Raw genomic sequence first — 14401 nt, forward strand, 5'->3', positions numbered from 1 at the left:
CCTGTAGCATTGCATGGGGTTGTTGTGACCCAAGTGCAGGACTCGGCACTTAGCCTTGTTGAACCTCATACCGTAGGCCTTGGCCCATCGATCCAGCCTGTCCAGGTCCCTCTGTAGGGCCTTCCTACCCTCAGGCAGATCAACTGTCTCACCCAACTTGGTGTCATCTGCAAACTTACTGAGAGTGCACTTGATCCCCTCCTCCAGATCATTGTAGTAGTAGCAGGTTAAAAGCTTTCTCTTTATCCCTGTGGTGCAGAAGCTTTACAACTGGATATGCCATCTGTTTCAACCTCACAAGCTGGTAAGGTATGGTGTGGCTCTGTCCACATTAACAAATAATAAGGCACAGTAGATAAAGACAATTGGTGCCGCAGTCCCTGCAACTATATTGCATGGTTTGGCAGTTTTGCTTTGTATTACCTGTAGTCAGCCTTCCTACACCAAACAGCCTCAATGTGCAGGTGTTTCAAAGCTGTCTGAAGCCGTGCTCCTTAGTTTAGACCCAGATGTCTCTGCTAGGGGTTGGGATGCATTTCAAATATATCTGGACTCCCGTTGGATCTAGTTCACGTGCACCAAAACTACTCTCTAAACCCAGCCAACGTGCAAAGCAGCTGGAGGATGATCAGGGACTGCAGGACTTGTGTGGGTCGGAGCTGTGCTGAGAGGTGCAAGAAGGGGGACAGGGCTGGTGGGTAGGGCAGGGAAGCGTGGCGCAGCATCCCGTGACTTAGGACCTCTGCCAAAGTTCGTACCAGGTGCCCCAGATCAGCCCTGGCAGTCCCGCGGTGGGAATGCACAAGACTCAAAATATGAAAACAGGAATGGTTAGGAAACAAATGCATGCCGTAATAAGTGATGCTGCTGTCACTGGAGCATTTTGCTAGCATTTGTCTTGACCAGTGTGCCAGGACTGAATTTTATTATGACTCAGTAATGCATGAATAAATGAGATCGAGATTTTTCTCTGAAGGCTGGTATGTAATAGAAAACATCCTGCTTGAGGTTTTAATTTGATTTTGTCTTATATGGGATGAAAACATGCAGCCTGTGTTATTACTGTGCTAATTTAATGTTCAGGAGTCTGCATGTATTTATACAGTTAGCAAAATGTTGCCTGAAAAACATAAACAGCTTGTATCACTAATTCTAACATTCTAATTCTGTTTCTTGAGGAAATTAACTTCAATTATTTTACCGTCCATGTCCATGAGCTACATTAGCAGTATCAGTTAGTAAGTGTATATCATACTTAAGAAGTCAAGATCTGTGTCATATGTTTAATGAATCTGTGAAGGACAAGACAAAAATACTTATTTCAAACTCTGGGACAAAGTCAGAATATGCTCATAGAAATTTGATATAGTCCGTTTGATCTGTAAGACATTAGCATTTGAGCTCTGACTTGAAAATACTTTCTTCTGAAATTAATTTTCAAAAATTTATTTATAATGAGTATAAATAGCGGATTATTTGAAATACAGTCCGAGGTTTGTTTTCCTGAGCTAAGATATCAATTAGGCTGAACTATGTTGATCCACATCACTGCACTCTATAATGCACTGTCCTTTTCAGACATTGTTTTTTCCAGTTTGAATACCAATTTATGGAGGTTTGATTCTAAAAGTAGAAACAACTTCTTTTGCTACTCTCCATCTGGAAAACCTCCCGTTCACTGAGAAAGCAGCAACAGATCACAGAGCTTCTAACACCACAGGGCCTCTTCCTCGTACTGATTCTTCATTAAGTACAAAATTCGGTTAAATGATTCAGCCTTGAAGGCTTTCTGAGTATCAGGAAGCTCTGTCAGAATACCTGAGAGAGATTTCAGCCTGTTCGGTCGGTATGACATCCACATACATCAGGTTCCCAGAAATGGGACTTCTCAGAATGCACTTTGAGGTTAGTTCTAATTCATATGAGTCTCAAAAAAAATAAAGTGACATTCAAAAATAAAATTTCATGCTATTTTTAGTTGTTTTTCTCAAATAGTTGCCTTTTTCGAGGAATGTCTGCCAGTGGGAAAGAGTTAGAAACCCTGTGATGCAAACATTTTAGTCAGGAGCATGGTAAAAATTCCTGTCATAATGACATGGGGGTGTCTCATAGGAATGGCTAAAGCAGGCTTTAGGTTTTTAAAGGAAAATCACACAGCCTTTCCTTTAGCTACAGAATGTAAAGCAATCGTTTAAAAAGACCACTAGACAATCCTTTTAACATCAAGGGGATAAACGTGCTTGGGAATTGAATCCTGTTAGAGGAAAAGGACAGGTGACAAGAAAAAAGGTAAGTAAAATCCTTGTAATAAAGAATTATTGATCTCTACTAAATAATGATAACAAGAAGTAGAGAGTAAACTAATTAACATGTTTTACGTAGCAATGCTGGCATAAAAGATACTAGGCTTAGTACAGTAGTTGTTAAAGGCACCGCAGAGATAAATCATAGCAATGAAGGAATATTACTATCTTTATTAAATACACTGTTAAGACCTCTTCTTTGTGGAAGAGCTAAGGTCACAATCACAGTAAATGGAAACTAAGACGTGCCTATGTCCAACTTGCTAATACTTGCAGAGGAGTCAGCGGAACAGCGGCAGTGGTAGCACACACAAGTACTAAACTCACATACACATAGAATCATAGAATCGTTTAGGTTGGAAAAGACACTTAAGATCATCGAGTCCAGCTGTTAACCTAGCACTGCCTAGTTCTTCCTCTTCTTTGTAACTAAATGTTCTGAGTTTCAGGCTACATAATTACCTTGTTAGCCTTTCCAGATAATAGGGTAAGGTTTAATCATTGCTTCTTAATCCCTGATTTTAGTACATCATGTGGATCTCAGCTCTCCATGTCTACCATGTCATGTGATCACACTAAACAAGAAAAGGTTGGTATTGTTTACTTCAAAAATATCTTTTTTGTTGAAGTGTCCTATTATTCTGGAGATCAGTATAATAATTCATACAAGCGTGTGATTCATAGATACCAGTTTTTAAAAATAAACATTTAAGTACGGAGAAAATGTCAGGGAAGACCACCAAGTATTGAGTACCACTTCAGAGTCATCTTGATTTGCTTTATTGCTTTTCTATTAAAAAAAAAAGCATAGACAGATGTAGTTGTTTATAGATGTTATTTAAGACAGCCTCCATGTATTTGTCATCTACAGTTCTCATCTTGCAAATACATTGAGGTGAATAACAAGTCAAATAGCCCGCTGAACTGAATAAAATTGTTCGCCTAAGTAAAACGTTTGCACAAATAAATGTTTGTAGAGCTAACCATGAAGATTGCAAGGAAAACTGCATCCAAGGCCAAAATTCAGGAAGGGAAAAACTTTGGGGAGATTGTATGACAAAAGTAAAGATAAGCAAGTGTTCTTGGAAGAAGAGAGCTGGGGGATGAAGGGAGACTGCTGGCTGGTGGTGTAACTCATACGCGTGCCACGTCTGCACTGCGCGGGTTTGGGTAGCAGGCAGGGAACAGAGGGAGGGGTAGAAGGAAATGAGAATTAAGTTTTATGTAAAATTGCATAAAGTAATTAAACTGAACTTGGTTTCCTGATTGCTGTCACACCCATGAGGAGGTTTGAATGCTGAAGTTGTTCCGAGGAAGACAACTCTGGTAAGGGCATCCTGCAGGAGCGGGCTGAGTGGGGTTAGAAAGGCAGCTATAGCCACAGGTGTGAAACACCAGCATGCTGAAACTCGAGAACGTGTTTTAGCCGTGGGAGTAATGAAAAACTGCATACCCATCGCAGTGCAGCTCATAGGGAACAGGCGAGGTCTGTCTTGCGAGCCCAGAGCAGCACCCGTAGCGGGGGAAAAGCAACACGAGTAAATCCTAAAGCACCTCCAAAGAAATCAGTAAGAATTTATTGACTGGCAAAAGTGGATGAGAGCGGGTGTATTAAGACTTGGGAGATATTTTGAAGATGTTGCTGAAATCAAGGAATTACTTGCTGTAGGTAGAGTCGAAACTACAGCCTTCAGTGTTTAATGAAATAGCAAAGCAGAAGTTCTGCTGTTAATTAATCATCACATGGGTTGTCCCTTGTGGGAATTACTGTTGCTGCGCAGTTTTTAATTCCAGCTTTTGGACAGGGAAGGTGGGGGAAAAAATGGGTAAACATACATTCTTTTGGTAATTAGGATAAGACATGTTTTCCTAGTTTTGCTAAGAGTAGGAATTGGCTATGTATTTTGAGTACAGCACAGATACTCCTGTCATACTGCCATTTTACCCTTTAGGTGTTCTGTAAACAGAAATGGTACTAATTTTTCTTAACAACAGTCATAAGAAATCAGAGTAGCTCTAAAGGGTGTAATAAAATTATTCAAAATTTCATTCTGAATTAGATAAATGTCATTTCATGTTTGTGACCAAGATATCAAACCCTGCGTTTAGTTACGCTAATGTGAGTCCATGACATTTACCCAGAAATGAGGTATTATGTGGCTTCGAGCTTACACAGAACCTGTCTGTAGTTTGTTAAATATTTATAAATTGCATATTAACATCAGCACTTAAATATTGTAATGAATACTTATTAGGGTCACTTTCATCAGTGTGTGCGTGTCCCTCTGAATGTGAGAACAGTGGTTTTGCTCTGGTCTTTATTTTTATTGATGTAGGGTTTTGCCTTTCCGGGCTTAAGCAGAAAGATGATGAGCAGTGGCATATATCTGCTGGTGAACTGGGCAATAATGTAGTCTATTATTTAAACATGATCTTATTGGCAAGCACATTGGTTTTGTTTTATTAAAATTCCAACACTTCACATTTTTATTAATCACTTTCCCACTCCTATTCACTTGTATTCTGATGCCTGTGCTCCGGTACCCATAGCAACACTTGTTAATGCTAATGAAACTGCAACATCCTAAGCTCCCCGACAGAGCAGCCCTGTTAAATATGGCTATTAAGCACAGTTGTATTTCTGTTGGTTCCAGCTCCCAGCAGACACCTGCTCTATAGAAACTCAGTCCTGAGATATTAGGATTTAGTAACTCACAGCTTTTCTTAAAACTGTCATTTGACTGGAGTAAAATTTTCATATTCCCAGACAGTGGATGCTGCAGAATATGTACAGTTTCCGTAAAACTGACAAGGTTTAGCTGTAGGATTAAGTACTCTTTTGAAGTGCTCATTTGCATTCAATGAAAAACTGGGCACGGTTTAAACTGACTGATCTTGGGGGAAGCTACAGGATGTGTTGTCTCCTAGAGCACATGGACATTTTAACTAAATACCATTCATTGCGTGTTAACAAGCAGAAGTAATAGCTAAATAATTCCTCGTGAATTCAGACTCAATGATAATTCAACTTAATAGAAGTACTTGAGTGCTTTAATATATAGAGCTAGGAAATTGTTATGTACATTGATTCTTCTTTCACTAAGGAACATATTTGCATGTAGTATTGGTGAGGATGATGACAGGGTGTTTTATTTCCATTATTCTGAGTTTTGTTTTTGAATACTGTTTATTTGGCAAGTCATTAGTCATCTATCTTTCATACTCCAGAAAACAAAGGAAAAATCCTGTAATCAGTGTAAAATCTCTTCCAAGAATATGACCACAAATTAGGGAATGCTGCTGTGCCAACAAATAGATGCTGCAGTGCCAAGGCTGCAAAACAGGGAAGCTGTCATGTGTGTATTTCAAGTGTCAAGCTGGTGCTTCTCAATATTCTTTTTCATTATTGCTCATAAAAAACTTGAATACTAGACAAAGCTTTAAAACTACTCATTTCCCGAAGAGTTTTAAGTGCAGCGCTGTTTTGTGCAGAATTACCTATAGGAATCCAGCTTGGTTCCCTAATGTACCATATCTGAGGGTTTGGTCATTTTGATAACTAAATGGTTTTGCCATGTAATCAGTGTGAGCTTGGGGGAGGGTGCTCAGCCTTTCTGTTTTCCAGTCGGCATCTGTTATGCTGTTCGTGTGGAGTGCCAGGTTTGCTAGGTGTCTTTTGTTTTCCTGTCATTCTTTCTCCCCTTTGTTCCCTACACGTCTAAAAACCGCAGTCTTTTACTCATTGTTTAGACTCCTTTATTTGCCTGTATATCTTTGTTGGGTTCATTTTTCTTTTAGGATCATTTCAAGTTCTTGTGCTAATCTCCTCATAATATTAACCAGCTGTATTAATGAGATAATAAACCAGACTTGTTGGTAATGAATTGATTCATTCAACTACTGGATTTAATTAGAAAGACACTTAACATTCCAGCAGATGTTCTTATTTTGTTTCATTATCCTTGTGTTACCAACAGTGGGCTTATAAATACATAGTCTGCATGTCTGTGTTTACATAATACACTCTTCAACCTAAAGCCTTGTTGTTGCGCCATAAACGGCAAAAAATGACATGAAACCTATAAATATGTGTCTTAAGCCAATTTGTATGAAATCGTCTTTCATAATTTCATTTCTCAGACCATGTGCAGTCTTGAATTTTCAGAGTATTCTTCATCTGATAATAAAATGCTTAATCTTTTTAAAATGAGTTAGATTTCTTCTTCCCTAGTTAAAAACCCTTGTCTTTGGACTTATATTATCTCCTTTCCTTCTGGTCTCATGACTCTTACTCCTTTTTATCTGGTGGCAAAGCTTCAAAAAGAAGGGTAGGAGTGCCCCTCTCCTTAGCGTTCCCTGCAGACTGATGTAAGGAGTTCCTCGCTCAGCTCGCTGGTTGCCTGCTGGAGGGGTCTGCCTCTCCCTGAGCTCCGGTGCTCAAGTCGCGGCTGCAGGTTGCACCCCAGGGCCAAGCCATGTGAGTTAGGAGTTGTAACAGTGAAGTTATGTCATTGATCTGAACCCCAGTACCTCCACTTTCCAGTTAGAGAATGTAATTTATGCAGCAGTGTTCAACTGGTCCCCAGATCTAGTCAGAACACATAGTTCAGACATGCAATCAAGAAGAATTGAGCACAACAGCTCTTGCTGCATTTAGCGCGTTACGTATGCCTATGCTGACAACAGTAGGTTTTGCGAACAGAAGCCAGTGCTGCATATCCTTGTTAGGAAGCACAGTTTAAAAATCTTAGTGTTTTCTTTTCCTTTGTGTGTAATGCTTTCGAAGAAACCTTGCACACTTTATAAGGCATGCTTATGGTAAAATTAAATGAAACAGCTGAGGCTGTTAAGCTGAGAAGAGAGGAAGAAGCTGAGAAGAGGAAGGTCCTGTTTCATCTTGCTGCTTCTCGCCATGCACTCCTTAGTTCGCTCTTGCACTTGGTGGACTCTTCTGTGAGCGTTTTCAACATTATTGAGCAAAAAGAAAGGAGTAGTTCTGTCTGGTTAAAGAGCTGAATTGACTCATCAAAGGATTTGGCAAGCATAGGAGCCAGCACAAACAGAAGGGCAGTAGTAGATGGTTAGGAGTGGTAGGATAAGGTGGAGAAAGACGGGATAATGAGATATCCTTTCACTTCTTGGTGGCAGCAAGCTGTTACACTGGCTAAACCATCTCTGACAACTTTGCCTTTCACAACTCACCTTCAAATGCCGAATCTTTCCTTCCTTTTCTTTCTGATACTCACATCATGTATTGGCCATAAAATTACACGGCATATTGCTTTGTGATAATTGCGTGTGTGATTGTGCAGGTAGAGTACATTGCCTGTACTGCTACAGTCAGTATTATAACTGTGTGGGTGTAACGTTTACTTAATGTGCAAACTAACATTAGTTTTGAGTTGAGAACAATTGTATTTGAAACTAAAAATGTTCCAGTAAGGAAAACGAATCCATTTCGAGCCTGTTGCTTCATTAGCTGTGAAGATTAACTGGTCTATATTGTAACAACACTTAAAATGAAGCCATGTAATTTCTATAACACGCAGCCTTTTTTAAATTTTCTTTTATCACTGTTGTAATGGTGTGTAGAGTTCCGGTGCAGGGATCAGGATTCCATTGCACTAGGTATCCTATGGGTGCTTATAACAAACAATATGCTTATTCTAGTTTTGAAAGTAATTTGTGTAATCCAAATTGTTCTCTATACCATCTCATTGTCAAATGTCTTAAAAGTATTCATTTTATTTTCCCCTGAAGAACTGGGTATACTTCTTAGTCTTTGCTTTCAAAGAATATATTCCTCTAGTCTCTTCTTTCTACTTATCTACATTTTTTAGCTCTGAATTAGCTGTAGAAGACCACAATTTTATCTGTCCTGTTAAAGGTTGGACAACATGGTGTCAACTGTCAACTCTGTGAATGAGAGAGGGATTTTCTTAGTTCCTGGGTTTGGTGGGCTTTCTGTGAAGCCTTTGAGATATCTGTTTGCATAACAGTCATGCTGTTTTTCCATTAGGCAGAGGAGGAAAACTCAGTGGTGAAACGATGATTTGGCAGAAACTTAATGGTTGGATTTTTTAGGGCTTTGTTCTCATAGGTAACTAAGTCCTGTGCTGTTCACCACAGACACAAATAGGAAGGGGGTTATGGGATAAATTTTGCTGTTAATACACATTATTTTTTCCCAAGTGGTAAGCAGGAGGGCCAACTGAAGCATTGCAGAAGAATCTCATGGTGTTTGAGTGAACTGGACAAAAAAAGTGTTATTCAGTGTTAAAAAAAGCAGAGTAACAGACATGGGAGTGAACACAAAGAATATGTCCACTGTCTTGTACATTAACACCTGATTCACAGCTTTTCTGAGACTTTGAAATCACTGAAGATAATTCAGTGGTTAATTCAATGGTCCTAAAAGCAAGTAAAATGCTAGGAATAAAAAAAATAGAGAAGAGACTGAGGACAAACTGCACTGATATAGAAATCCATTTTCTTCCACACTTGGGGCGTTTTCAGACCACCCCCCAGCTCCGCACATGAAGAAGGGTGGAGTAGACCTAGCCAAGAGCTGAACATGGGCAACAAGGAATGAAGGACCATTAGGAGAACGTGAAATGTTGCTGCAGGTTTTTGTAGGTGTTAAAGACCAACGATTTTAAACAGTGCTGAAACAAATCCATGGAAAAAAAGAAAGCCATAAAATGCTGTTAAAGTGAGGTACATGTACAGCCTGTGACTTAAACTCTCCACCCTCAGATTTCTGGAAGACTATGTTATTTGTGTGATTACTGTTTGTTTACCCTGTTTTTATACACTTCCCTAGGTAATTGCTTCTTGCCACTGTCGGCCAGGGCACTTGCACTAGATGGATGTTTAATCTGACCCTGTGAAGTCATTCTTGTGGCACTAGATTTTAAGAGAAAAGCTGGCTGCTTTTCCCTCATTTTCAAGTGCCTCTGCATGTGGGAGTCCTGGTGGAGTCCAAGAACTCAATCTGAGTGTTTTTATTTCCCTGTTAGCCCTTAGCTGTGCTTTAGTTAACAGCTTTTCTTCAGTACCTGTGGCCACTCTGCTCCAAATACAGCATCAAAATTAGCTGCTTTTGCAGAGATTTCAATAATATGCTTAGCTATATTTGTACTGTTTTGATGTTTGTGTTATGTGTTAGTGCATTAAGTGCTACGCTAAAGGCTGTGCATCTTTGTTCAGCTCTGTGCATTTACTCTCTTGTTCAGTGTTTTATTGCAGCAGATGAGTACAAAGATATTTTCATGGATTCTTTTTTCCCTCACCTCCTCCTTTAAGTGCCTTTGAAATAAATTGCATAAGCTTCTGCAATTGCCACACCAGTCCAGTAGTCTATATTTAAGTTCTTCTCTTTTAGTATTAGCTACTGTCTTTGGGTAGCAAAAAAATCTTCACCCCAGTTTGTTCCTTTCTGCAACTCACCACTACAATTAAAGATTAACAGCTCTGTTCTTCCAACCCAAACAATTGCTATTCCCGAGTACTCATGCTAAATAACTGTATCGGCTCCTTGTCTATGTTGCCACACACACCTATCTTCTGAAAGTTGGTTTGTTGAGGCGGATAGGCACTTGTTTATTTGGACTTGTAAATGTTTAAATAGGTCATTGCAAAAGACCTAAACCAAAAATGAACAAAAAGCTGGGCACAGCTGAACTGGCTGACAGAGTATCTTCTTAGTTCTCTTGGCATCAGTGAGAGTCAGCAATTGCAAAGGAAATTAAGTTGCTCTACTTTTCTCAGTAAACATGTTTTACTGATTCTTCAGGCTACAAGCTGATACTGACTGTAAGAATGCACAAACCTAGAGTCTTGCAGGTAACATCAGTTTTGCTTGGGAGAGCGGACCCTTTCATGAAAATTGCTCTAGCACTTAGTGTAGCAGCTGCTGTTCTTAAAGTAGGAAAAAATGGAACAATTTATACAATGCCAGCTTAATAAGTAAAAATGTCTGGGGGAAGGGAATGGGCTGTCAGTGTAACCTGACCATCAATCTTCAGCTAAGTCACTGCCTTTCCAAGAAGTTTTATTTTTCAAATGTCATAAGTAGAAGCCTCAACACTTGTGCAGGGCAGATATGTTGTTCCAGGAGCAGCATGGAACTGATGAAGCCCTATTTCCTTTGATTTTGTACCCTTTCCCACCTGTGGCTCCCAGTAGCTCCAGCTTACCCTCTGTCCCCTGCAGCATCCTCACCGGGCAGCCATCGGGGCACATGCTGTGCCTGCTCTGGAGCACTCCATGTCCACACTGGCTGGCCAGCCGCTGCTGAACAGCATGTGCAATGGATGGCAGAGTCCTGTTACCCTCTCCGTGCCTCTTCCTTTACCTGAAACTCATCACAGAACTTTCAGGAATTTCCCAGGTCCCTCTCTGAAACTGCAGCCCTTCTTTGGTTATTTCAAAGTCTTCGCAGAGGATGGGGGGGAGCACTGCTTCAATAGCTTATTTTCCTAGAAAAAAAACTAAACGGCTATGATTTTTTAAATTATTTTTCAAGTTTTCCATGTGGACAAGTTATCAAATTATCAGATTTGGTGTGCTTGCCAATATATAATGCATACATGTGAATTTTGTAGGGTGAAAATTGTCATACATTGATTCTTCTATCTGATAAATATTGTTAATTCAACTTCCTTTAACCTTACACATTTTAAAATTCCTGTGTGACAAAATAATAGGTTTGGGAGACGGCCTTTTTCTTAACTCTTTAGATATCTTCAGAAACCAAAACCCAGGGGGTTCTGTCTGAACATCAAGAAACACCTTTTTCACTGTGAGAGTGACCGAGCACTGGCACAGGTTGCCCAAGGAGGCTGTGGAGTCTCCATCCTTGGAGATACTCAAAAGCCGTCTGGACGTGGTCCTGGGCAGCTGGCTGTAGGTGGCCGTGCTTGAGCAGGGGGATTGGACCAGATGAGCTCCAGAGGTCCCTTCCAACCTCAGCCATTCTGTGATTCTGTGAAATTTCATTTCTTTACAGACGTGTTCATGTCACTGCAGGAATCCAGAGGCATGGAGTTCATTCTCCTGCTGCACAAGTTAACTTCATATTACAAGAATCAAGGAGACCCATGATGTTTTCTTTTCAGTTTTCATCCTCAGAGTGCAGGAACTATGGGGAGCTTTTTCTGTTTGCTTTTACTCTCCTTTTCTTATCAAAAATTGATGTAGCTGAAATCGAAGATACATACTGAAATTGGCATTTGCTTCCACGATAAACCCTTACCAAAGACAGAGAGATGATTTGTTTGGAAAATGAACACCATGGTTTATTTCTGGACAACTGGGATTTGGTTAGGCTAATGGGGCCAGCTCTTGAAATCTGTTGGTCACACAGTGTTTCTTAATGAATTACACTAATTTATACCTACATATAAGTGGAAGAGCTTATGAATTTACACTGCTATTGGTTAAATGGGGGACACACACATATACCCTGGGTCAGTCTGCTTGTTTGCAACAGTACTGCAGTTCTGTGCACTCCACCCACTTGTTGAACTACAAACAGCAGTGAACCTGGAGAACATCAGCCGGTGACTCACCTCTGTGTGCTGTCGTTTGAGCAACCTATGTCTGACTGGCACAGTGTAGTACAAACACGGGCCATTGACCTTTCCACATGGGGTATGGCTGGCCCCTCCTCAACATCTGTACACTTAGGAAGTGTTTCAGTGGGCATAAGCTTCCATGTGGCAGTAATCTTTATCAAGAATCGTCTTTTCCTTTGTCACAGAACAGTAAGCAAGATGCTAAAAAAAGGCAAGACAAATGCATACAGACCTTCAAGGGTCAATCAGAAAATGATAGAAGTATTGTGCAATAAATAAAATTACAATTAGGAGAAATCAACATACAAAACAGTTTGTGCTGTGCAATCTAAAGCCTTCCTGGTAGTATAAGAAATGTGGCAAAGAGAGTAGCTTCATTCATATCAACAGGTAGACTAGGTAGTGAGAGAAAGAAAAGTAGGTTTCTTATCATAAAACTTCCTTTAGTAATAAGCAGAGCACTTGTGTCTGTTTGACTTGATGTCAGCTGGGAGTTTCAGCTGGAGCCGATACTTGAGAACTGTGCTATGCTAACCTGCCACCACCATTCTTGGAAATAATGCAGTCAACTCGCTTCCAAGCACCTTGTTGCTGGCATGATCCATGCGACAAAACTGGGACCCAACAAAGCAGCTGTTACATATACTGCCTAAAAGTACTCCAAGTGATGTAGATTTATTCACTTAGTCAAAATTAATTCTGTTTTTAATTTATTTTAGATACAGAGTGTATTTTGGAGCCTCTGTCTCTGCCAGAAAGTCCAGGTGGTGTTGCTGCTGTAGAAAGTTCTCCTGATGTGCCTTGTATTTTCTGCAAAGAATGCTATCTCTTAGCAGAACAAAACCAGCTCCTGAAGCACATGATTATTGAACACAAGCTCGTCATAGCAGATGTGAAACTGGTTGCAGATTTTAGAAGGTAAGGGTTATATTGTTTAAAATGAGTGTGTATGTGTGCAGATGTTATAGAAAGCTTCAGAAAACTAGAGATCATATTTTTAAAATACTTTAAAAAGCAGGGGGGTGTTGTGGGAGGATTTTTATTACTTTTTTGGTGAGCTCTTTGTTGTTGGATTGTAAGGTTGTTTTCCCATTCCCCTCCCCAGCCCCTAGATGTTGCTGGGACCAGGGGACTCGGTATTAGAATACAGGGCAATTCCTATGTTAGACATTCTTTGACATATCCCAGGGACTTCTCAGGTCCTGTCACTAATCAACAAGTTACGTACAAGCTAGAAAGCTGTTTATTTTGTAAAGCACATTCTAGACAATCAACTCTCCTAATTTTGGGTTTTATTCATATAGGACAAGATTATTTCTTCCACTGTACAACATCCTAAAGCTGTGTATTGTACGCAGAAGCTGCTCAGTACAGGATCTCTCACATTCTGGGATGGAATTCGTTTGCCCTATTTTAAGGATGCCAGTATTTCCCTGTAGAAATCACATTTAATCCTTAACTATACTTTACAGTACTGTGATCTACAGGCAACCGTGACTCCTTCTACAGCTGTGTCATTGATCATCTCAGCAGGGTCACATTTGGCTTTCTCTCTCTTAACTTCCTCCAGTAGCTGGCATGGCCCCAGCTGGCTTGTAACTTCAGAGACTAGGCGCTTGCTTGGCATTTTGCTTTCACACACAGCAATGTATGGGCCAGGCGGTATGCTAGGCAGTACCTGCCAGTTTGTAGATAGTTCTGTGCAGTGTTTAAATGTTAGCTGGATAATTTCTCAACTAAAAGGAGTTTTCTGATAGGTCTTCTGTTTAGTTACTCAGCCAAAGCCAATAACTTGTGTCTATAAAGATGCAAAAAAAATGAAACATTAAGATGAAATTTAGGAAGAGAAATGTAAGCCGTATAAATCCTTATTCAGATGTATGAGCTTAACATTGCTTAAAAATGAAAACTGATACTTGTTTTTGTTTGGTTTTATGCTGAAAGCAGGCAGAACAAGAATGCAATGTTCTTTGGAGATAATGCTGGTTTCCTCAGATAAATAAAGAGATCAGAGCTGCTCAGTCATGGACCGCCAGTTTAAGTATGCTTGGGGGATTATTCTGCGTTAATAGAAATGTATTTTAAAATCACCTTTTCGAGAAAATGTCCATTTAGATTCTTTTTGCTGCTAATGCAATTGGAAGATAGCCAAATCTTACAAAAAGTGGCCCCAGGATGTGAAATGATGGAGTTGTTACTCTGAAGTGTGCCTTCTCTTATTTGCTGTACTGAATATCAGTAAAATGCTCTAATACTATGCACAAAAAAAGGAAGTATAATCTGAGGTGTTAAACTGAAGTGTGGAAAATACAGGGAAACAACTATGAAAACATAGCATGTTTTTTATACTTAGCAATGAGTTACAGTCAGTCTTAGGAATACATTTCTTGACAGAACTACAAGAAGTGGAGAATCCAGAGAAAAGCAATGCTAATGGAAAACTTTTTTTTTTTTTTTAACTTGGAAGAGTGAAGATAAGTTGGCATTAGGGCAAGGGGAAGAGATAAGGAGAATAAGCTT

At 39.8% G+C, this 14401-nt stretch overlaps 1 protein-coding gene across 1 annotated transcript in view; it reads left to right on the forward strand.

Annotated features, from left to right (window-relative positions):
* The window catches only part of ZNF277 (zinc finger protein 277), a gene marked incomplete at both ends in the record, with an annotated part of 58595 nt that overhangs the window by 11195 nt on the left and 32999 nt on the right, over positions 1-14401 (forward strand). Inside the window, one exon of the mRNA XM_082310216.1 lies at positions 12601-12799. Within this exon, the coding sequence (XP_082166342.1) occupies positions 12601-12799 (199 nt within the window). The remainder of the gene's footprint in view (positions 1-12600; positions 12800-14401) is intronic.

The sequence above is a fragment of the Platalea leucorodia genome, assembly GCF_965183815.1.
Source record: "Platalea leucorodia genome assembly, chromosome: 4".
Lineage (NCBI taxonomy): Eukaryota > Metazoa > Chordata > Aves > Pelecaniformes > Threskiornithidae > Platalea > Platalea leucorodia.